Consider the following 23,999-nt stretch of genomic DNA (forward strand, 5'->3'; position numbering starts at 1 on the left):
TGCTGTGTTTATAGTGTCTATAATGTAAGTCTATATAGTGTGTGTGGTTTGAATATATAGTGTGTGGTGTTAGTGTGAATTGTATATAGGGTGTTTAATCTGACATTTTTTGTGTGCAAAATAATTTCCCACCCATAGAGCCCTCTGCAGTAAGTCAGATGCTCAGAACCCCCCCCCTGCAGTATAATCTCCCCCATGGAGCCCTCAGTAGTTATTATACTGCAGGGGGGGGGGTCAGAGCGTTTGATTGACTGTTCAGGGTTCTATAGGGGAATAACTCCTTCCCCCCCCAAGAGCCATAAGGGCGGATTTACACGAACGTGTAATTCGTTCGTGCAACGCGCGTGCTTTTCACGCGCGTCGCACGGACCTATGCAAGTATATGGGGCAGTGCAGACTGTCAGTGATTTTTGCGCAGCGTGAGTCCGCTGCGTAAAACTGACGACATGTCCTATATTTCTGCGTTTTTTGCGCATCACGCACCCATTGAAGTCAATGGGTGCGTGAAAATCACGCATGCCACACGGAGGCACCTCCGTGGGACGTGCGTGATTTGCTCAACAGCAGTATAACTATGATTGCAAACAGAAAAGCACCAGGTGCTACAAACATACAGAGTGTCATAATGATGGCGGGTGCGCGAAAGGCACGCAGCCGCGCATCATATGGTGATGACACACGGAGCTGTTAAGTGCCTTTTGCGCGCGCAAAACACCGCTTTTTTTGCGTGCGCAAGACGCACACGCTCGTGTAAATCCGCCCTAAGTGTCAGACACTTAGACCCTCCCATAGGGCACTCAGCAGTCAGTCAAATGCACTGGGGAGGGGTGTCTGACTGCTTAAAGGGTAACTAACTAAACTTTAAAAAAAAAAATACATGTCATAGTGACATGTCAAATGTTCTAATCGGTGGAGTCCGGGCACTGAGACCACACCAATCGCTGAAACAAAGTGGCAGAAGCGCTCAGGTGAGTGCTTTGCCACTTTGTTTCTGATAGTCTTTCCTCTGACAGCCGAGCATGCGGTGTATGGGCACAACAGAAAGTCTATGAGTCCGTACACCGCGCCGAGAAAAGACAGTCAGAAATGAAGTGGAACAGCGCTCACCCGGGCACTCCTGCTGCTTTGTTTTAGTGATCGGTGGTGGTCTCAATGCTGGGACCCCCATCAATCAAAACTTCTGACATATCACTCTCACTATGACACGCCAAATGTTTTTCAAAAGTTTAGTTACCTCTTGGGGACTGAATTTATTGGTTTGAGTTAATGTATGGGCCTGGGTCTTAATTTGCTTAGGGGTCTGGGGTATAAGACAATTTATGGTGTTTATTTCTGAATTTTTATGTTGCTATAGACGCTGAAAATGGCTACAGAATCAAGGGGAAAAGATTTCTCATCAGGAAACTCTGCAGTCATCAGGAGAAGTCGCCATAACAGTCTGTGTCAGATGGAGAAGAAAAGAGAACGACCCATCAGTGAAGACATCTCCTGTGAGTCATTGCATTTATCTGTCACCTCTCCTGACATGTCTGTTATCGGAAATCCTTGTATTCCACATAAAGTCTTTGTGTACCCAGGACTAATAGACAAATGCGTGTTACCATTCCCCTTGTCAGGAGGATGTGTCCCTACACAGTGTGATACAGTCAGCAATGGTTGGAGACTGTCAGTGTGTAGGGACACAGCCCTTTGACAAGGGGAATCGTAGCACTCATTTGTCAATGCTCACACAGAAAGGTGGTGTTTAATATAGACATGACGTGGCAGGGCGGTGGTGGAGAAGGGGGCCCAAGCTTGTGGAACAGCCCAGGGCCCATGGTTTACTTAATCCGCCACTGTTCAGTAGCTGCAAAGTATTTCTGCTCCACCAGAACCACTGCACTAAATGCATGTCAGATAGACTGATGAGCTATAAGAGCTGTTACTATGGCTTGCTGGTGCTTTCTTTTTTTTTTCTTTTTTTTTTTTATAAATTCTTTTATTTTGTTTTTAAAGCATAAAGAAAAACAGACAATATACTCAGTACACACCAAGTCGGTATTGACATCGGCCTCAGGCCAGTAACTAGCATAACAAAAAGTGCATAACATTACAATGGAAGGTAGTATACCGCTCAGAATATTATTGGAAGAAAAGCAGATATGCACCCTGAACCTGCAGCGATGCATAATACTCCGTAGTCGAGCAGAGATACAGTAAGAGAAAGAAGCAAAGAATGGGGACAGAAGGGGAGAGAGAGGGGGAGAGGAACGCACCTGACATAATTGGGCCTATAGAAGAGGTCAAGAGGCCATGATGGCCTTGTATTCCACAGAGGATTGAAAACGGATCCATTCACGCCAAGTTCTGAGGAAGGCTGCATGGGACCCTTTCATTGATGCCGTGAGGTCCTCCATTCTCATAATCTCCTGGATCTTGCCACACCACATGCCCACGGATGGGGGACAGGTTTGTCTCCACAACGCGGGAATACATGCTCTAGCCGCAATCACCAAGTGTCGAACAACTGAGCGCCTATACATGGACAACGGGATCTCACACAGATGGAGCAGGAAAAGGTCTGGCGACCTCGGGAGGGGGAGATCCGTGAATTTCGAGGAAATGCGCCACACCTCAGACCAGAAATCAGCCAGGAGGGGGCAGTCCCAAAAAATATGCAGTATTGTACCCACTTGAAACCGCCGGAATCATTGCATGCAATCTGGAAGGCACCCTATACCAACGAGACAGAATCTTGAACCCTGCCTCTTGATATCTACTGGCCATTGAGGACTTATGTGTCATGGTAAACAAACGCTCTCGTTGTTCGGGAGTGAATGATAGACCCAAATCCCTTTCCCAACTGAACGGATAAGATGGGGAAGACAGATTGGACGGCGAGATCAGAAGAGTGTAGAGTTTAGACAGTGAATGGCGCACCGTGCCCGTGCCTGTGCATAAAAGTTCAAATGGGGAGCCCTCCTGCAAGTACGCCGCCGGATTAGCTATGGACGCCAGGTAATGTTGTAGCTGGGTGGCCTGCCATGCAGAAAAGGGAACAGGGTCTGACAGAGACTGTAACTGCGCGCCTGACATCCATCTCTCCTCCTGCAAAAAGTGTTTCGTGCTGGTGCTTACTACATCTACCATAAGTACATCACCCAATGAGACCTAGACTCGCATCGCTTCACATTTCATGCAACGCTAATCATTTTTATGGGCATGATAAGCTTCTGCTATGATTGTCCTTCAGCATTGATCGGCTGAAGGTGACAAGTCTGTTCCATTATTGCTACTCCACATAGCTCTCGCTGTAATAACTACTGATCCACTAAAGTCATACATCGATACATTGCCGAAGTTATTGTTAGTGCCGTCAAGTTTGTTTTGACTACTCTCACACACGAGCAGCGTTCCTCCAGAATGTCCCGTCTTCTGCTTGGGTCTTCAGATTTAGCAGTGGAATGTTCTTGATGTCTTTCGTAGAATCACACATCTTTTTACTGATCGTCCACTTAATTTTTTTCCTCTTCAGATCTTCCAAAGTTGTGTTTCCCAATGAGCTTATTCCCCTCATGAGATGGTCATATATGTGTCCGGCTGGAGGTGAAGCTTGATTTGGTCCTGGGTCCATGTGTATTGTCTTCCATTATATTCTCCAAAGTCCTAGCCAACACCAACATTATTCGTCATCAATAATCTTCACACTTCTTTATTGCCCATTACATTTGAAAATCTTTTCTAGGACTTTCATCTTCGTTATATATCTTGTCATTCTGTGTAATACTCTAGTTTCACCAACACTCCCAGTAAATGCTTATCAGATCTAAACTGACAGCGGTTCTAAGATCGGTTTGATGTTTTTGTTTAAGTACTTTCATAAATCTAACCCTAGTGATGTTTGCTTGAACAATATTGTTGTCAGAAGTGCGTGCTTTTTTTTCCCTCCACCCTACTGTATACAATGCCTGGTAAGGATTAATTATGAGTACGAGGGAGGTAAGTAACCACATTACAGACCAGTATTTATACAAAAAAGTTTTAGATTTAAGAGAGAGCACCAATATTCAGAATTGGTATGCCACTAAGCACATACACTATATAGACAAACATATTGGGACACTACAGTTAGTCACGGAATTCAGGTGTTTCACTCAGTCCCATTGTCACAGGTGTATAAAATCCAGCACCTCGCCATGCAGTCTGCCATTACTAACGTGTGAAAGAATGGGTCGTTCTAAAGAGTGCACTGAATACGGGTGTGGCACTGTAATTGGACGCCACCATTGCAACAAGCCAGATTGTGAATTTCTTCCCTCCTAGATATTCCACCATTAACTGTGAGTAATATTATTGCAGAGTGGTAGCGTTTAGGAACCACAGCAAGTTGAAGAGCGAGGTCGCAGAGCGCTAAGGCGCATAGTGCATAGAAGTCGCCAACGCTCCGCTGACTCAATAACTGCAGAGTTCCAAACCTCCTCTGATATTAACATCAGCACAAAAACTGCCTTGGGAGCTTCATTGCATGGATCTCCATGGCCAAGCAACTGCATGCAAGCCTGACATAAACAAGTACAATGCCAAGCGTCGGAAGGAGTGGTGTAAAGCACATCACCACTGGACTCTGGAGCAGTGAATAATGTTCTGTGGAGTGACGAATCACGCTTCTCTATCAGTCTAATGGACGAGTCTGGATTTGGCGAATGCCAGGAGAATTATATCTGCCTGACTGCATTGTGCCAACTGTAAAGTTTGGTGGAGGAGGGAAAATGATATGGGGCTGTTTTTCAGGGGTTGGCCTAGGCCCCTTAGATCCAGTGAAGGAAAATCTAAATTCTTCAGCATACCAAGACATTTTGGGAAATTGTAGCTTACAACTTTGTGGGAGCAGTTAGGGGAAAGCCCTCCCCTGTTCTAGCATGACTGTGCCCCAGTGCACAAAGCAACGTCCATAAAGACATGGTTGGGTGAGTTTGGTGTAAAAGAACTTGACTGACCTCAACCCCATCCACCATTTTTGGGATAAGCTAGAATGGAGATTGTGAGCCAGGCCCTCTCCTCCAACATCAGTGTCTGACCTCACAAATGCTCTTCTGGATGAATGGGCAAAAATTCTCATAGACACACTCCAAAATCTTGTAGAAAGTCTTCCCAGAAGTGTGGAAGCTGTTTAAGCTGCAAAGTTGGGTGACCAACTCCATATTAATGCCTATGGATTTAGAATGGAATTTCATAAAAGCTCCTGTAGGTGTAATGTGTATGTCCCTGTAGTGTTTTTGGACTTTGCAAAGGCATTTGATACTGTCCGTCTTAGACGTCTAATGGGTAAATTAAGGACTATAGGTTTAGAAGGTATAGTTTGTAATTGGATTGAGAATTGGCTCAAGGACCGTATCCAGAGAGTTGTGGTCAATGATTCCTTCTCTGAATGGTCACCGGTTATAAGTGGTGTACCCCAGGGTTCCATGCTGGGACCTCTATTATTCAACTTATTTATTAATGATATAGAGGATGGGATTAATAGCACTATTTCTATTTTTGCAGATGACACCAAGCTATGTAGTAATGTTCAGTCTATGGACGATGTTCGTGAATTGCAAGCGGATTTAAACAAACTAAGTGTTTGGGCGTCCACTTGGCAAATTAAGTTTAATGTAGATAAATGTAAAGTTATGCATCTGGGTACCAACAATCTGCATGCATCATATGTCGTATGGGGGAGCTAGACTGGGGGAGTCACTTGTTGAGAAGGATCTGGGTGTACTTGTAAATCATAAACGAAATAACAGCATGCAATGTCAATCAGCTGCTTCAAAGGCCAGCAAGATATTGTCGTGTATTAACAGAGGCATGTATACACAAAAGGAGCTGCCTGCAACAGCCAAACCCAATTTCCCAGCCACCACTGATAATGAGAATAATAAACTTTAATAGCTACGTATAGCTGGACAAACCACAGTTATGATTTAAAAATATCACCAGCCGAGATCGGACGTACAAGTATGTAACCTGATTAAACAGGCATGTATATGTGTAACGTAGGAGTGTGTCGTCCCTAACCAGTTAAATTGTTTAGCAACTAGTAGGTAGCAGTAGGTCCGATCAACGACAGTGTCTAAAACATTAGCAGCCCCCCCGACATGTTTCGCTACCAAGTAGCGTCTTCAGGGGTACACGGGGCTAATGATTAGCCCCGTGTACCCCTGAAGACGACTAAGGGGGGACATGATTCATTTATATAAATATATTAATGGCACATACAAAAAATATGGTGAAATCCTGTTCCATGTAAAACCCCCTCAAAAAACAAGGGGGCACTCCATCCGTCTGGAGAAAAAAAGGTTCAACCTGCAGAGGCGACAAGCCTTCTTTACTGTGAGAACTGTGAATCTATGGAATAGCCTACCGCAGGAGCCGTCACAGCAGGGACAGTAGATGGCTTTAAAAAAGGCTTAGATAATTTCCTAGAACAAAAAAATATTAGCTCCTATGTGTAGAAATTTTTACCTCCCCTTTTCCCATCCCTTGGTGGAACTTGATGGACATGTCTTTTTTCAACCGTATTAACTATGTAACTATGTAATACAGTTATCCATATAGTGTATATATTTTTTTATACTAGTGCTAAAATATTGTGTGGATATGTCTCTCCCAGTAATACATGTTCAATGTGAGTTCAGGATACTGCGTCTTCTTTAGCTCTCATGTATCGGCACAGCTTCAATACTGTACTGCTTTCTTCTTCTAATGCAACCCATAAGCGATGTCAATTTAATGTCTATGGGGCTGACGGAGACATTGAACGGGGTGGCAGGGCACATGCGAGACCGCGGCTTCATTTAATATCCTCCTCACTGCAATTGTAATGAGGGGTCAGGATCATAAATTTATCATGTATTCTGTGAATAGGTGATAAATGTTCTTAGTGGGAAACCCCTTTAATTCAGAATTCTGCTGTTTGTTTTTTTATCAGACATCAGTGCATTGTGGGAGCTTAAATGAACGTTACATAGTTCTGCCTCATTCACTGATAATGGTATATTATAAACGGAAGCTATGACGCTGTAATGGACACTTTTGACTTACTTACAATGGGTCCTATCAGGGTTCTGTTGAAGCTTCTATTATTTTGCTGTACTATGCTGGAAACTGCATCAATAATGGGAATATGCACCCTTGGGGGGTTTTTTTCCCTTTTTTTTTTTTCCCAATCAGTCTTTTGGTTTCTGCCTCCGCGTATTTCACTAGCCATAACTAATTTTATTTTTATGGCTATGTAGCAATTTGAGACCTTGCTTTTTGTGAGACAAGTTGTAGTTTTTTAGGCAATATTTGGGGAAACACATAGAGTAACATGAAATGTTTATGTTTTTTTTTTAATAATAGTCGAATGCAGAAAAAAAAAAAATTCCACCATTGTTTTTCATTTTATTTTTCGACACCATTATTAGGCCAGGGTTGTATATATTAAACCACCAGTACTGATGTAGTCAATATTGATCACAGTGCTTAAGGGATTCATTGGCCGGGATATGAGCCATGGTACCTTGACTGGGTACAACCAATAGCGGATCACAATATGGGTGATTTGGGTGGCCGCCCGAGGCCTGAGTCTCCCAGGGGACCCATGCAGGGGTTGGATTCGCACGGTTCCTTCCTAGGGAGAAGCGGGACCCAGAACTGCTGGATGAGGCATGGTCAGAAGAGACCAGGTCTGTGTCGCTGGAAGATGGGGCGGGAACGGGAACAGGTGAGCATGTAATGTTTTTGTATTTTCAGTGTGTGTGCGGTGTTAGGGTACTCTCTACAGGGGACTCTATAGGAGGCAATATGTACAGGGGCACTATCTACAGGGGGCTCTATGTGGGTACTATCTACAGGGGGCTCTATGTGGGTACTATCTACAGGGGGCACTATCTACAGGGGGCACTATCTACAGAGGGGCTTGATGAGGGCACTATGTGTGGTACTATCTACAATCTACTGGGGGCTCTTAGGGGAATTATCTACGGGGGCTCTGAGGGGCATTATCTACAGAGGGCTCTATATTGGGCACTATTTACAAGGGGGCTCTATGTGGTGCACTATCTACAGGGGGCATTCTGAGTAGCACTATACACAGGGGCACTGAATGTGTGGTGCTTTATTTGAAACAGGTGTGCACAGTGTGTGGCATCAGGAGAATTTTGTCTTTGTTTATACACGTGGAAATGTTGGAAAAGTGAGTGGCAGTTCTGCAGAAATGGGTCATGGGTGGGAGAAGTCGTCATGAGGCCTGGACCAGATGGAGAAGAAAAGAGAAAAAGAATGACTAGAATCTAGGAAGATGTGACATCTTAAAATAAAGTATAAAGGGCATCATATAAAGAAATGCTAGCACAGGCTTCCAGTATCCGTAGTTTCAGTTGCTGCACATCTCGTATCTTCACAGCATAGACAATTGCCTTCAGATGACCCCAAAGATAAAAGTCTAAGGGGGTCAGATCGGGAGGCATTTCTTCTGCGGTGTTGCTATCAGTGTGTGAAGAGTGGGAGAAGAGGTTTGCATTGACAATCCAACACAATGGGCAGCACTTTGAACACATTTTATAAGTGGTCAGAAACTTGTAAATAACTCATGAAAGAATAAAGTAACGTTAAAACCAAGCACACCATTGTTTTTCTTGTGAAATTATCGATAAGTTTGATGTGTCACATGACCCTCTTCCTATTGAAAAAACTAAAGTGGGATACAAAATGGCCGACTTCAAAATGGCCGCCATGGTCAACACCCAGCTTGAAAAGTTTCCCCCCTCCCATATACTAATGTGCCACAAACAGGAAGTTAATATCACCAACCATTCCCATTTTATTTAGGTGTATCCATATAAATGGCCCACCCTGTATATTTATTTGCATTGTGCACAGAAAAATACGTATTTGATCCCTTTGGCAAACAAGACTTAATACTTGGTGGCAAAACCCTTGTTGGCAAGCACAGCAGTCAGACGTTTTTTTGTAGCTGATGATGAGGTTTGCACACATGTTAGATGGAATTTTGGCCCACTCCTCTTTGCAGATCATCTGTAAATCATTAAGATTTCGAGGCTGTTGCTTGGCAACTCGGATCTTCAGCTCCCTCCATAAGTTTTCGATGGGATTAAGGTCTGGAGACTGGCTAGGCCACTCCATGTCCTTCTTTTTGAGCCACTCCTTTGTTGCCTTGGCTGTATGTTTTCGGGTTATTGTCGTGCTGGAATACCCAGCCACAAGCCATTTTTAATGTCCTGGTGGAGGGAAGGAGGTTGTCACTCGGGATTTGACGGTACATGGCTCCATCCATTCTCCCATTGATGCGGTGAAGTAGTCCTGTGCCCTTAGCAGAGAAACACCCCCAAAACATAATGTTTCCACGTCCATGCTTGACAGTGGGGACGGTGTTCTTTGGGTCATAGGCAGCATTTCTCTTCCTCCAAACACGGCGAGTTGAGTTAATGCCAAAGAGCTCAATTTTAGTCTCATCTGACCACAGCACCTTCTCCCAATTACTCAGAATCATCCAGATGTTCATTTGCAAACTTCAGACGGGCCTGTACATGTGCCTTCTTGAGCAGGGGGACCTTGCGGGCACTGCAGGATTTTAATCCATTACGGCGTAATGTGTTACCAATGGTTTTCTTGGTGACTGTTGTCCCAGCTGCCTTGAGATCATTAACAAGTTCCCCCCGTGTAGTTTTCGGCTGAGCTCTCATCTTCCTCAGGATCAAGGATACCCCACGAGGTGAGATTTTGCATGGAGCCCCAGATCGATGTCGATTGACAGTCATTTTGTATGTCTTCCATTTTCTTACTATTGCACCAACAGTAGTCTCCTTCTCACCCAGCGTCTTACTTATGGTTTTGTAGCCCATTCCAGCCTTGTGCAGGTCTATGATCTTGTCCCTGACATCCTTAGAAAGCTCTTTGGTCTTGCCCATGTTGTAGAGGTTAGAGTCAGACTGATTAATTGAGTCTGTGGACAGGAGTCTTTTATACAGGTGACCATGTAAGACAGCTGTCTTTAAAGGGAATGTGTTACCAGCAAAACATGTTTTGTTTTTTTTAGTTAAACAATTAGTGTATAGGTGATTAAACATTGTTCTAATTATTATTTTTTTTTCACGAGTCAGGAAATATTATAAATTGGATTCAATTGGATTCTAATTTATAATATTTCCCATTGCTGGTCACTAGATGGAGCCATTCCCAAAATTGCAGCATTGCATGTGGTAAAGCAACCACATTGCTTTATGCTGCAAAATTGGGTAAAAAGCCCTCGCTCTAGTGAGCTCTCAGAATCCCCCCCTCCTTTATCCTGGCTAGTGCCGGGAGAAACGAGGGGTTTGAACGGTCTAACCTCCTACACTGTGTGTCGCCATTTTTTTAGCTAACACACAGTGTTACAGTAGTAAACACACACTGAAACACAAACATACATAGAAATCCCTTACCTGCTCCAGTCGCCGCCGCTCCCTCCGGTCCATCCGCTCCGTCTGCTGCCGCTGCTCCATGTGCACAAGTCCGGAAGCCGCGACCGGAAGTAGTAATCTTACTGTCCGGCCGCGACTTCCGGTCCACAGGAAAATGGCGCCGGACGGCGCGCATTTCAAATTGAACTGTGTGGGAGCGGCGCATGCGCCGTTCCTACACAGCGGCGTACATGTTAGTGGATGGAACGGGCCCCGTTCGCAGTCCCTATGGGACTGGAGCTGCCGTATTCCATGTCTGTATGTGTCGTTAATCGACACATACAGAAATGGAAAAAAAAATGGCAGCCCCCATAGGGAAGAAAAAGTGTAAAAATAAGAAAAAGTAACACACAAACACACAAATTAATCCAAACGTTTTTAATAAAGCACTAACATCTTTAACATATTAAAAAAAAAATTGTGGTGACACTGTTCCTTTAATGCAGGCACCAAGTTGATTTGGAGCGTGTAACTGGTCTGGAGGAGGCTGAACTCTTAATGGTTGGTAGGGGATCAAATACTTATTTCTCTGTGCACAATGCAAATAAATATATATCATTTTGACAATGTGATTTTCTGTTTTTGTTTTTATATAATCTATCTCTCACTGGTAAAATTAACCTAGCCTAAAAATTCTAGACTGTTCATGTCTTTGACAGTGGGCAAACTTACAAAATCAGCAAGGGATCAAATACTTATTTCCTTCACTGTATATATATAAAAATTTTATATGTTTTTCACATTTAAGTGGCTATAGTTTCCCCTCATTGGGGTATAGATATCATCTTGCACCCTTGCACTTTATATTCTTGTGTGCTTCAGCATGTGGTTACCTTCCAGGTTTACTAGTTGCACATAATACATACGGCTATTGTATTTTTTTTTATATTGGCTCATGTTATCCCATTTGGAATCCTATTTGAGATTTCTGTCCGTGGTTTGCTTCCTGTTTCATTTTTACAGGTTTGCTGATTCTTTGTGTTTTTTAAATGGTTTTATGTTTTGTATGTAGTGTATAATAAAGTTTGGTCTTTTTATTCCCGTTTTTTTCGTATCCTTTTCTTATTATTTTATGTGTGCCCAATTTTGTACTTGTGCCTTTTCCTCTCTCCTACTGTCCATATAGTGACATCAGTGGCTACTCATTGAGGGGAATCCCTGTTGTCGACTCTGGCAGGGGATTCCGCTCCAGGGGAAGCCCCTGACATCAATGTCCATATATGGACAGCGACTTCAGGGGTCTCCTCTAGGAGCGGAATCCCCACCCAGATCATCGGCAACCTTTTAAGGGGTTGTCCGTTTACCCTACTACAGGATTTAGATGTTATTATGAGGTTTCCCCACTCGAGAACCCAACATCTAATAAACAGAGTGGACAGCTGCTATAAAGAGTGTCTCCCGCTGTGGAGGATGGCAACGGTGGGCGCTATTTAAAGAGGCTCTGTCACCAGATTTTGCAACCCCTATCTGCTATTGCAGCAGATCGGCGCTGCAATTTAGATTACAGTAACGTTTTTATTTTTAAAAAATGAGCATTTTTGGCCAAGTTATGACCATTTTTGTATTTATGCAAATGAGGCTTGCAAAAGTCCAAGTGGGCGTGTTTAAAGTAAAAGTCCAACTGGGCGTGTATTATGTGGGTACATCGGGGCGTTTTTACTACTTTTACTAGCTGGGCGTTCTGACGAGAAGTATCATCCACTTCTCTTCACAACGCCCAGCTTCTGGCAGTGCAGACACAGCGTGTTCTCGAGAGATCACGCTGTGACGTCACTCACTTCCTGCCCCAGGTCCTGCATCGTGTCGGCACCAGAGGCTACAGTTCATTCTGCAGCAGCATCAGCGTTTGCAGGTAAGTAGCTACATCGACTTACCTGCAAACGCCGATGCTGCTGCAGAATCAACTCTAGCCTCTGGCGCCGATGTGTCCTGGGGCAGGAAGTGAGTGACGTCACAGCGTGATCTCTCGAGAACACGCTGTGTGTCTGCTCTGCCAGAAGCTGGGCGTTCTGAAGAGAAGTGGATGATACTTCTCGTCAGAACGCCCAGCTAGTAAAAGTAGTAAAAACGCCCCGATGTACGCACATAATACACGCCCAGTTGGACTTTTACTTTAAACACGCCCACTTGGACTTTTGCAAGCCTCATTTGCATAAATACAAAAATGGTCATAACTTGGCCAAAAATGCTCGTTTTTTAAAAATAAAAACGTTACTGTAATCTACATTGCAGCGCCGATCTGCTGCAATAGCAGATAGGGGTTGCAAAATCTGGTGACAGAGCCTCTTTAATATTACATTTCCCCTACAGTGATCACTTGATCGCCTGGAGAGTTATCAGGTTTCTCTGCATACTCTTCTCTTTCCTTATGAGCATGCATTTTCCATAGCCTACTTACATGATTTGCATAACACAAGTTATATAAGAAAGCTCAGAATGTGTAATGTATGTAATTGTGTTGATTCAGAACAGGAGAGATTTGTGCACCTGTAGTATGGAGTGACCGGCTCTGGGCAAACAATTGCAGCGGCACATTGCTTTATACTTTGTAGTGTAACTGTGCTACATTAGATTAGCTTGTGTGATCTGCCCCTACAGCTATCAGCACAACAAATATCATTTCATATAGACAAGTATGCTTCTAGATTACATCTACTGTAACACCGCATGGAGTACATTTCTTAATATAACCAACAAGCGAAAGTGAAGGGGGTTTATAGTGGGCAGTGAACATGCAGGGCTTTATCTACCACACTTGCCAACTAGTCACATGGTAATATTTAGACTTTGGGCATTCTATTAAGCCATAGCACTTAAACTTAGTAACTTAAAATTTATTGTCCACTATTTACACTTTTTTTTTCTTACCAGAGTCCCACAACGATAAGCTGGGTGTCGTGCTGCTGGAACCCCCAGTGGTCAGCTGTAATCTTCAGGATAGCTGGTAAGAATTGTTCAATTCACCTGCAGCACCACCGCAGGACAAATTAAGCACCGCACTAGCCAGGTCCTCCAGAGAGAGATTCTCTTTGTTGCTACTTTCTGCTCTGGCTAATGGATGGAGGTCAGGAACTAGGGATTCCTCTCTATGACCTGAGAATGCCCTAATAGAGTATTTGAAAATGGGTTCTCTAACGCAGACCACGCCTATAACATTGTCTGTAAGATCATGATCATGCTTCAGTTTGGAGGACTGAACAAATCTGTAAAGTTGCCATAAACGGAGAGATCTCTCACCCACATTGATAGCCGAAAATACATTTGCATGTTCTTTCATCACCTACATGTTGCCTGGAACACTCAATGTGGCCAAATGTAACACTCTTATCAGACCGGTCTGTTTAAATTAGGATACAAGTGGGCTCAAAGAGTTTCCATGTGGGATTTTGCTTGGTTCTATTTTGGTGTGAAAACTGGACAACAACAGAGAAAATTATTGGTATCTTGAAGTTTGGTGTTGGTGAAGACCCTCTGAGAACAATGAAAACAATCATATGGATCACTTGGACTACTGGGTTGTTCAGGGTGGAACTAGAGGACTAGGAGAGGAGCCCATATTGCAATGCTGTCTAAATTCCCTAGTGTACGTCCTTGTTACTATGCATTTCTGTTATGTACTAGTCTACTATGTTTATCCCATCATACTATATGGAATAATGTGCCCCAACTGTAAATTATAAGAATAGTAGAAGTCACCAGAGTACAATGACCATATAAAAGCAGGGTTATTGTATGGTAGCACAGAACTTTCAAGTAACTCCTGGTATTCCTAATAATATATAGTATTTGGTAATAATTATATTCCATATAATACATACCTCAGCTGCTGTCTCCCTCTTTTTGAAGTGTAAGGACTCATTCACACCAGCGTGAATCTCGTCCGTGTGCTGTGCGTTGAAACAGGCACAGCACACGGACCCATTGATATCAATGGGACTATTCACACATGTGTGAGTTTTCACATACAGCGAGTGTCAGTTGGGTGAAACTCACTGCATGTCCTATATTGGTGCCCATTGAAATCAATAGGTGCGTGAAAACTATGGACAGCACACGGACGACATCCGTGTGCTGTCCGTGTTTTACGCACCAATTACATTGAAAAAGAAAGTACGTGAAAAACACATGCCACTCGCAAAGCACACTGATGCAAAACTCTGACAGACTGCTTCTGTAAGGAGAGATGAGCAGCGCCTATGTAGCGCCGCTCATCTCTATAATTGTCAGATTCTAACATCAGAACATGATATTTATACTAATATTATTTGCAGACATGTCAATAGAAACTGATACTTTTAATACTGTTCCCGAACAACACTTTTTTTTATATAAATTCATGAAACGTCAGACACGTGATGTATATAAATACTTTTACTTACAAAAAAACATAAAAAAATTATTTTTTGTAAAGTCAATAATCTGTAAACAATACATTGTCAACTTTAAGTTACATTTACATTTGACACGATTGTTTTATAATGATAATAACATATTTACATGATATAAATTAAGCTCTCTGCTCATACAATCACATCTCCTATGACGCAGCTGCAGTTCTTTTTGTTTTCCAGTAAAGTATATTTTACATAAGTGTATAAATATTTCTTGAAATTGACATCAGTGCATTGAATGATTCCATTTAGATCCCTGTGAGAGGTATATATGAATATCCAGCAATTCACAGGTATAGACTTGATTAGAACTCCCATTCTCATTTGCAATGGAGAATAAATGATAAAGGTTGTAGTCCAAAAAGTAACTTTGCGAGTTAAGGAGACATTGGCAGTTGTGCTTATGATGTTTAAAGGGGAAACTCACTTCATCTTCTGACATGTCTGTATGAGCATGAGCCCAGATTCCTGCCGATTTCTAAAATGTAAGAGAGTCCTTCAGATATATCTCTGAAAGTCAGGGGCGTAGTTAGGGGTGGGCTGGCAGTCCATGTTATCAAGGTGCTGAGTGACAGGGCAGGTGCCAACAAGCCGCTCTGCCCTAGTCAGGGTACTCAGATGCAGGGCATGGGTAGCGAACTGAATCTTTGCATCGGGTGATGTAAAGCCGAGTTATGATTCTGCATTTTAAAGCAAATTTCAAGTGAAGGAATCCCTGAGCAGCAGTAAATGCTGAACCCCAATGTTTTGGCTTTACAACCAGCAGTTCTAGTCACCTAATGAGTGCATGGAATTGCCGTCTCCTGTGAGTTCTTGAAAATGATCCTACATTTTGTATTTGGGTTTAATACTGGTGCAGATGGGTCTCTTCATATGTCCATCCTGGTAGATCATCTTTTCACTAGATACATGACAGCATTTACACAGTGCAGTTTCATTGGGGAATGTATTGGCGTTCAAGGCACACATGGTTAATGTGATACTTAGTCAAACCATATTGTGAAAAACACCTCCTTCATGTAAACTAAAGAGGAACATATCAAAAATGTATGGCTCATGTACACGAAAGAGCTGTGTACACGGAGAATGTACCAGCAGGCAAGCCACCATATGCTGCCTCTATACGGCAACATTTTACAGACGTATTCTCCTCTAGAAGCAATTCTTCTAGAAAGTCTCTCTATAGTATGGCATTTAATGGAACATCTCACAATTGAAAATGGAGGTACAGTATGGTACACAGACTTCTATGGATGCCATATTACGGCCCTTTACAAATCAGAGCTTGTACGGCGTACTAATATGTTCATGTGCATGAGTCCTTACACTGCATCTATCAAGAAAGGCCTTATTACTATACCATGAAATCATTGTTAGTGATGCTCGCCCCCTGGTGGTAGTTCAGATAACCAGCAGTATGAGCGGCAATTTATGGAAGTGTAGTTAGCTGATTGTAGATCGCTTCAGTTGGGGACCCATCTAAACTTATAGCCTCCTTTATTGGTCCTAATTGTAAAGGCATTTCCCTGGGGGAAGGCAAGAGTCCGGATAGTGCAGTGGTCTTTGATGGAGGTCCTAAAGGTAATGTCTTCTTCTAAATCAGTGTCACACAAGCTTATTGAGCTATGACCTGTGGAGGTCTTCAGTCCTTGAAAGGCTCCGCACATTTTGATACTAGTGGTGACCCCATTCTTGCTATCTATAGTGTCCTCAGAATACAGTTTAGGGCGCTTGGCTTCACTGTGGACACTCCCCATTAAGGCGGCATTGCACTTCTTGGAAATGTCTCTCAATATCTCATCCACCTGATTACATTCTTGTTCGGTGGTCTGTGGATAGAATTCCTCTAAACTTCTCTTTACTGGAGGCCGGCTCAGTACACTGTCAGAAGAAAGTCTAGTATCATTCCTGGACTGATGGCTCATCAGGTTCTGTATGAGAAAAGCAACACTTTTAGTTACAAGAAACACGAAACATAATACCTATGTTATCTACCTTTCCTGTGCTGTTAAATACAAGCTATTGTAACCTGGTATCAGCCATTTTAGGCTGGGAACAGGTTTGCTGTATGTAGGATCAGGTCCAGAAAAACGTCTGCCAACATGTACACCCCTTTATGGGACATATCTTCAGTTCTGAGATCCTTCAGAAACAATTCCATATATATGTAGAAATCATATTAGCAGTTATAAACTTTGTAATTTAGGGTTAGTGTTCCTTTAATGAAATACTGTACTCAAGCGCCCTCTGTTGGTATGTAATGATATTACAGCTTCTACTTACATCAAGTACAGCTGCCAAATGCTTTGCCTGATTTGCAAGTTCTTTCAGATGAACATTTTTCTCTTTGAGGCAAGCGATCTCCTCCTGCTTTTCACTTAGGGTCACATGGAGCTGGATTGGTAAAAACAAAATTAGTTAATGAATTAAATAAACATAAGATTTCTGATCAGTAGATTATTGCTTAGTTATCATGATAGATGGCATCCACTGCCACCATACATACCTGGTTGTTTTCCACCAAGGCATCTCCCAGTGCCTTTTGATTCTGATCAGCCATATCCCTCCAGTATTGCTCTGTGCTGGGAATAGGCTGAACGCTAATGGGCGTGAGTTGGGTTTGCTGTGAATGGATATGGGGGACCATGCATGGCTCAAATGCTGGCACATCAGATGGTAGAAGAAGGAAGCCTCCAGCACCCAATCCTGTCTGCATGTGAGAGGTCTGGCCTGCAAAGAAAGTTGGACATTAGGTAAACATATCCAGCTCAAGCCTGCAACAGATTATATATATATATATATATATATATATATATATATATATATATATATATATATATATATATATATTAATATGCATATATAGCAGCCACCCCTTAGTGATGCCACCCCATCTTTGCACCAAGTTTAGTTTGCTAATGTGAGTGACTGTTAAAAGCTATCAGGGAGGTACAGTGGGGGGCCACTATCTGCATGGAATAAATGGGCACCTACGGGCCCCCTGAGCTGCCTCATTAATTGACTGCTCGGTCTGCCCCTTATGCATTGAGCAAGTAATTTCATTATATGCAAAATAAGATTTAAATCATTTTATTAATACTTTTATCATAAAAAATGAAGTGCAAATGACTAGATAACTGTGATTTATGTCGTAATTATTATCTTACTCATTAATTAAAGACGTTAGCATATTCCTCAGCACCCTAACAAAGAAGTCACATTAATCCCTGATGGGATTATCTCAAGCAGACAAACTAGAAAGCAAATGCCACACTATCATAGGGGGAACATATATATGATATATTCAGAAAGTGCCTTGGTCCAATTTAATGCCTGGCACCAGTGTTATCCACTAAGGAACTGTGCCACCTGCACAGCTATCATTTTTAGTGCTAAAAACTGACCATAGTACAATGTGCTAATGTTTAGCTGGTAGAAAATGGCCCAACTGGTGTCAAACTGCAAGTCCCAGCATTATTCACATACATGTTGCAAGTCCATGTTGCATGCAACTAAATAACAATAATAACAAAATAATAATAATATTAATAATATACAAGTACTTACCATCAATAAAACTGTCCACAGCATCCCTGAATTCCTGCAGATCAAACTCAGGTTCACTTTGCAAGCAATGTCCCTGAAACACAAAAACGAATACAGGCGTAAACAACAGCACCGCAGATGTGGAGAACAGAAGCCCCTGCAGAAAACAGTCACAAACCTGGTATTCATATCCATAGGTTGAAATATTAAAGTGACCAGTCTGCACTGCCATATCCAACATTGTGACTGTGTCCACCAATTCCCAAAACAGTGGAGGGGGGATTTAATGAGAATGTAGATGGAGCAGACTGTAGTGTAACGTTCACTGGTGCCAGGAGCAGGTGTACTGGAGGTAGACCAAGTCAGCTATCCTGAACCTGTCAGTATACGCTTTCTCTATACACCCTAGACTGGCTCCCGATTGGTCGTTGATCGTCCAATCTCCGTCCCTCAACGATCAACATTCCTCTAAGCACTTCAGTGACAGATTAACCCAGGCTGCTTGCTTCAGTGTGCAGAGCCTCACCTCAGGGCACCGGGCAAATAAACTGCCTGGGGAGGCTTAGTATCCATACAATGCAAAACCAGGGCACCTCCCAAGCATTGCACTGATCACATCCACTACTGTGCGCTTCACATGGAGAGTATCAGGAGATGTAATGACTATTCACTGCAGGATTACCTGTGTACACTCCACACCTACGGGCAGTACCAATATCCCTCAATAGGAATAGTGCATATTGCAGATGGGTTGCTAAATTAGTATAAGGTAGATCAGTGATCTGCAACCTGTGGCCCTCTGGACCTTGTGAAACTACAACCCCCAGCATGTGATGTCTGAGCATGCTGGGACTTGAAGTTCCACATCACCTGCCGGACTAAACTGTTTCTATGGATTGTCGAATACATTGGGTTTACATAGGTGGTCTGCAACTTTAATACCATTTATTCGCTGGGGATAAATCTGCATCGTTTTTTTTTTAGCCAAAAACAGACGTGGACACGAACGAAAGGAGATGCATGTCTTTTCTTTATATCTCTCCTTCCTATTGGATCCAATTGTGGTTTTGGCTAAAAAAAAAAAACTGAGCCAAGAACTACCACAAAAACTGCATCAAAACTGTGTGTGTGATCCTGGCCTAAGGTAGGGAGGAATCAGACTTCACTATCCTACGCACTGTCCCAGTCCTCCTGGAACTCATCTTGTAGCTCTGGTATCAATGAGATGTCATATGTCCGGGAGTGGATTGACAGGAAGAGCTAGGAGGACCTGGGCGGAGGTCAAGATAGGTAAGTGACATTCCTCCTAGGAACACATTGTACATCTCAGGGGGAATCTCTACAATGTGATCAGCGGTCATCACTAAGGGGAATAAGCAGCACTCCATTGTGGCTAATAAAGTGGAACCCTCCACTATTACCTCCATATACCCTAATGGGGAATATACAAAGTGGACAACCCCTTAAACTGTGATTGGTTGCGACTACTTTTTCCTGAGGCCTGGCAACAGGGTATTACTAATAGGGAGCATTTCTGGAACATAGAATTTTTTTTTCATCCTGCTATTGTGTATGCATTTGGCAGAAACATTTACACATAACTGAATTCTGGTAATAATCCTCCTCCAAACACTACAAGTGCCAGTCATTATGCAACGTATGACAGGTGCCAATGTCTATATATAGAGCATATTATGTGTGTCACTTCCAGGTAGGTGCAACTCATAGCAATAATAAAGTGGGAGAGAACAGCAAATAATGAAGAGAGATGTAAAAACCACATCCAAACCGTCATGTATTAGTCTATGTACCATTACAGCAGATAGATAGATAGATAGATAGATAGATAGATAGATAGATAGATAGATAGATAGATAGATAGATAGATAGATAGATAGATAGATAGATAGATAGATAGATAGATAGATAGATAGATATGAGATAGATAGATAGATAGATAGATAGATAGATAGATAGATAGATAGATAGATAGATAGATAGATAGATAGATAGATAGATAGATAGATAGATAGATAGATAGATAGATAGATAGATATGAGATAGATAGATAGATAGATAGATAGATAGATAGATAGATAGATAGATAGATAGATAGATAGATAGATAGATAGATAGATAGATAGATAGATAGATAGATAGATAGATAGGAGATAGATAGATAGATAGATAGATAGATAGATAGATAGATAGATAGATAGATAGATAGATAGATAGATAGATAGATAGATAGATAGATAGATAGATAGATAAATAGATAGATTAGATAGATAGACAGACAGACAGACAGACAGACAGACAGACAGACAGATAGATAGATAGATAGATAGATAGATAGATAGATAGATAGATAGATAGATAGATAGATATTGGAATGACTTATTTACATCCATCTTATTGTGTTTCCCCATCCAGCATCACAGAGGTTAATAAAGCAGCCATGGTTTTGTCCACCTTTGCAGAATGTACTATAGCCGCTTGCTGTGCAGGTAGAAGTTACATTGTAATGACTGGTGTATAAGGAATACTAGTTTCTGTAGTAACATCAGTTTCCACAACAGAATAGCCCAGGCGGCACAGAAATCCGGCTTTGGACTTTATACCTAATTCTATTTAATAAACTGAAAGTATCGACCACTTTCACAATAGACGATGGATACGGCAAAGAAAACGTATCCATTTTTCAATCTATTACTATTGACTTTAATAGGGAAAACCATCCATAACGGATCCAGCATATACATGGGGTTGTCCACGTTAAAGATGCCTTGAGTCACAAGATGATGAAGAGGTCGGTGATATATCCGGACACGTATGCTTATATATTCATGAGGTCAAATACTTGCGTTGTTTTTCTAGACTCCTTATTTTAACACTTATATTTGGGCGCGATTACGCGCTGTATTGTGATGAGATCGCTATAATCGTTCCTGAATCAAGTTTAAAAGGGAAGTTTATAGCTGAGGCTTCTTCATTAAATAGTTCAAATGTTTTACTTACCCCCCCCCCCCCCCCAGTGCTGAATCCATAGGTCACACGTAAGTAGAGCGGGCCACATGAGCCCACTGGACCAATAAGCCAAAGAGAACGCTGTCATTAAAATACAGCACGCTGTTCTGCGTGTGCGACATCACCCGCCATCTTACTTCTTTTCTTTTTTTTACAGCATCTACCAGATTCCAGGATGTAAAGAGTTCCGCATGGTGGCAGGTTCACTTTAAGAAATTCTCATCTCATAATAAAAATGGCGATCAGATCAGAAAACTTTTAAGCTGGTCAAACAGTGATCATCGATCATTTGACCCATTCACCCATAGCGATTATCACAATGATCAGATGCTGTATCTTAATCTATGTAAATCCAAGCCTAACATTGAGAATACAGTTGTGTTGTTTTAAAGGGTATGAAAAGGTTAATTATTTGCTTTGACACCAAGTGTCTTTTGCCACTTTAATTTGCATTGCAGATGCCCCAACTGCAGTCATGTAAAGACATCAAAGTAGAAGAAGCTTTGAAGTATTGTAGCTTACCTGTTTCGTTAGACTGCCCCTAGCGGCGTCCTGCTGTATGACACTATTACAGTCAGCCAAGTCCTGCCAATCAATAGCAGACAGAGCTGTAGGGCAAATACAAGAACAAGTCACTCCAGCAGCTTTCATGTCAAGTTCAGTTACACCAGCCAGTGCATGAATATTGTCGTACTTCTCAATATAAACATATTACAGCTAAGGATACATACCGGCATCTACAGTGTCAGGAGGCTGCTCCACATATATAGTCACAGGGCCAGTGGGCTCCCCAAATATCCTCCTTGACACCTGCTTATCATATATAAATATGCATTAGCTGGGCTCTTATGAAGCACCCATGGGTGTGCAGTGACATGACAGTAATAGAGGATTCCTACCTTTCTCTCAGGTTTCTCTGGCTTCCTATTGACTCTATTAGTAATGTCAGCTATCCTGTTTGGACATAGTTTATCAAAGGCTTTCCTTCTGTTCTGCATGATTCCAGCTATGGCGATGGATAGTGGCAGCGAGAATGGAAGATGTAAGTGACTTAGAGTAAACTTTATAACTGTAGACCTGCGACAATTCCGTGTCTGCGCCAATCACAGGAGCAGGGGGCCCACCGGTTACCAGGGTGAAGCGTCCCTAGCAGCGGGCAGAGCCTGAGCCCGCCAGTGCCCGGGCTGCAGAGAGCGGTTACAGCAGCTGAGGGCAGCAGTGAAAGTCGGGAGTGGAGATAATCACCTGAGACAATAGGTGTAGAGACGTGGTGACATATAATTACAGGGATTATACCAGTGTCACCAGCTCCTGCCGCTCCCCCCAGGCGGCGGCGACACTTCACAACCCGGAGAGGGAAACGTGGTGTTACTATGGCCATCATCTGTAGAGGGACACTGAGCGCCAAATGACAAGGAGCCCCGTGTTATCTTGCGGTACTATGTCTGCGCCGCCTGCTGCCTGCAACTTTCTCCTGTATAACAAGTGCTGGCGTCAGGAAAATGGCGCAGATTTGTCTCAGCCTTGTGACCAAACCATGTGTAAAATATGTCACCTTTAGCAACTATATAGGTCACCAAGGGCTGCAACATAAAGTCCTGAAAGTCTTTTATAAAAAAAATTATCTATCATCTATCTATCTATCTATCTATCTATCTATCTATCTATCTATCTATCTATCTATCTATCTGTCTGTCTGTCTGTCTGTCTGTCTGTCTGTCTGTCTGTCTGTCTGTCTGTCTGTCTGTCTGTCTGTCTGTCTATCTATCTATCTATCTATCTATCTATCTATCTATCTATCTATCTATCTATCTATCCATCCATCCATCCAACTATCTATCTATCTGTCTATCTATCTGTCTGTCTATCTGTCTGTCTGTCTGTCTGTCTGTCTGTCTGTCTGTCTGTCTGTCTGTCTGTCTATCTATCTATCTATCTATCTATCTATCTATCTATCTCATATCTATCTATCTATCTATCTCATATCTATCTATCTATCTATCTATCTATCTCATATCTATCTATCTATCTATCTATCTATCTCATATCTATCTATTTATCTATCTATCTATCTATCTATCTATCTATCTATCTATCTATCTATCTATCTATCTATCTATCTATCTATCTATCTATCTATCTATCTATCTATCTATCTATCTATCTATCTCATATCTATCTATCTATCTATCTATCTATCTCATATCTATCTATCTATCTCATTGAAATGACTGGCCACTATTTGGTTCTTCATAAAAGCATTTCTAGAAATATTTCCTAGAATGTCAAGTTGCAGATGCCGATAGCGTCAAAAATGTAAAAAAAAAACACACATACAGACCACTAGATCACTATGTGCAGCCACATACACACATATTAACATTAGTGAAGTGTCTTGACAGTTAATACACATAGCTTCCAGCCAGGACGCAATGTCTATTCACAATCCCGACACTTCGGTAACGTTAATGTGGGACTCACAGCACAGCACTATCGAGATCACACTGTGCTGTCATTTACAGCGAGGTTACGCTTGCCTTGCTGTAAGTCACACACAAACGTTACCGAA

At 42.2% G+C, this 23,999-nt stretch overlaps 1 protein-coding gene across 1 annotated transcript; it reads right to left on the reverse strand.

The window, feature by feature from the left end:
- Nucleotides 1-15,000: 15,000 nt before the first annotated feature.
- On the reverse strand, nt 15,001-22,429 carry MCIDAS (multiciliate differentiation and DNA synthesis associated cell cycle protein). Its single transcript, XM_075854928.1, has 7 exons — nt 22,330-22,429; nt 22,162-22,240; nt 21,953-22,038; nt 18,425-18,497; nt 17,364-17,587; nt 17,141-17,251; nt 15,001-16,788 (listed from the first exon to the last, which is right to left on the reverse strand). The coding sequence occupies exons 1-7, from the start codon at nt 22,426-22,428 to the stop codon at nt 16,321-16,323; spliced, it is 1,140 nt and encodes a 379-aa protein (XP_075711043.1). The 5' UTR covers nt 22,429; the 3' UTR covers nt 15,001-16,320.
- Nucleotides 22,430-23,999: the final 1,570 nt, after the last annotated feature.

This window comes from Rhinoderma darwinii, chromosome 1 (genome assembly GCF_050947455.1).
Source record: "Rhinoderma darwinii isolate aRhiDar2 chromosome 1, aRhiDar2.hap1, whole genome shotgun sequence".
NCBI classification, from domain to species: domain Eukaryota; kingdom Metazoa; phylum Chordata; class Amphibia; order Anura; family Rhinodermatidae; genus Rhinoderma; species Rhinoderma darwinii.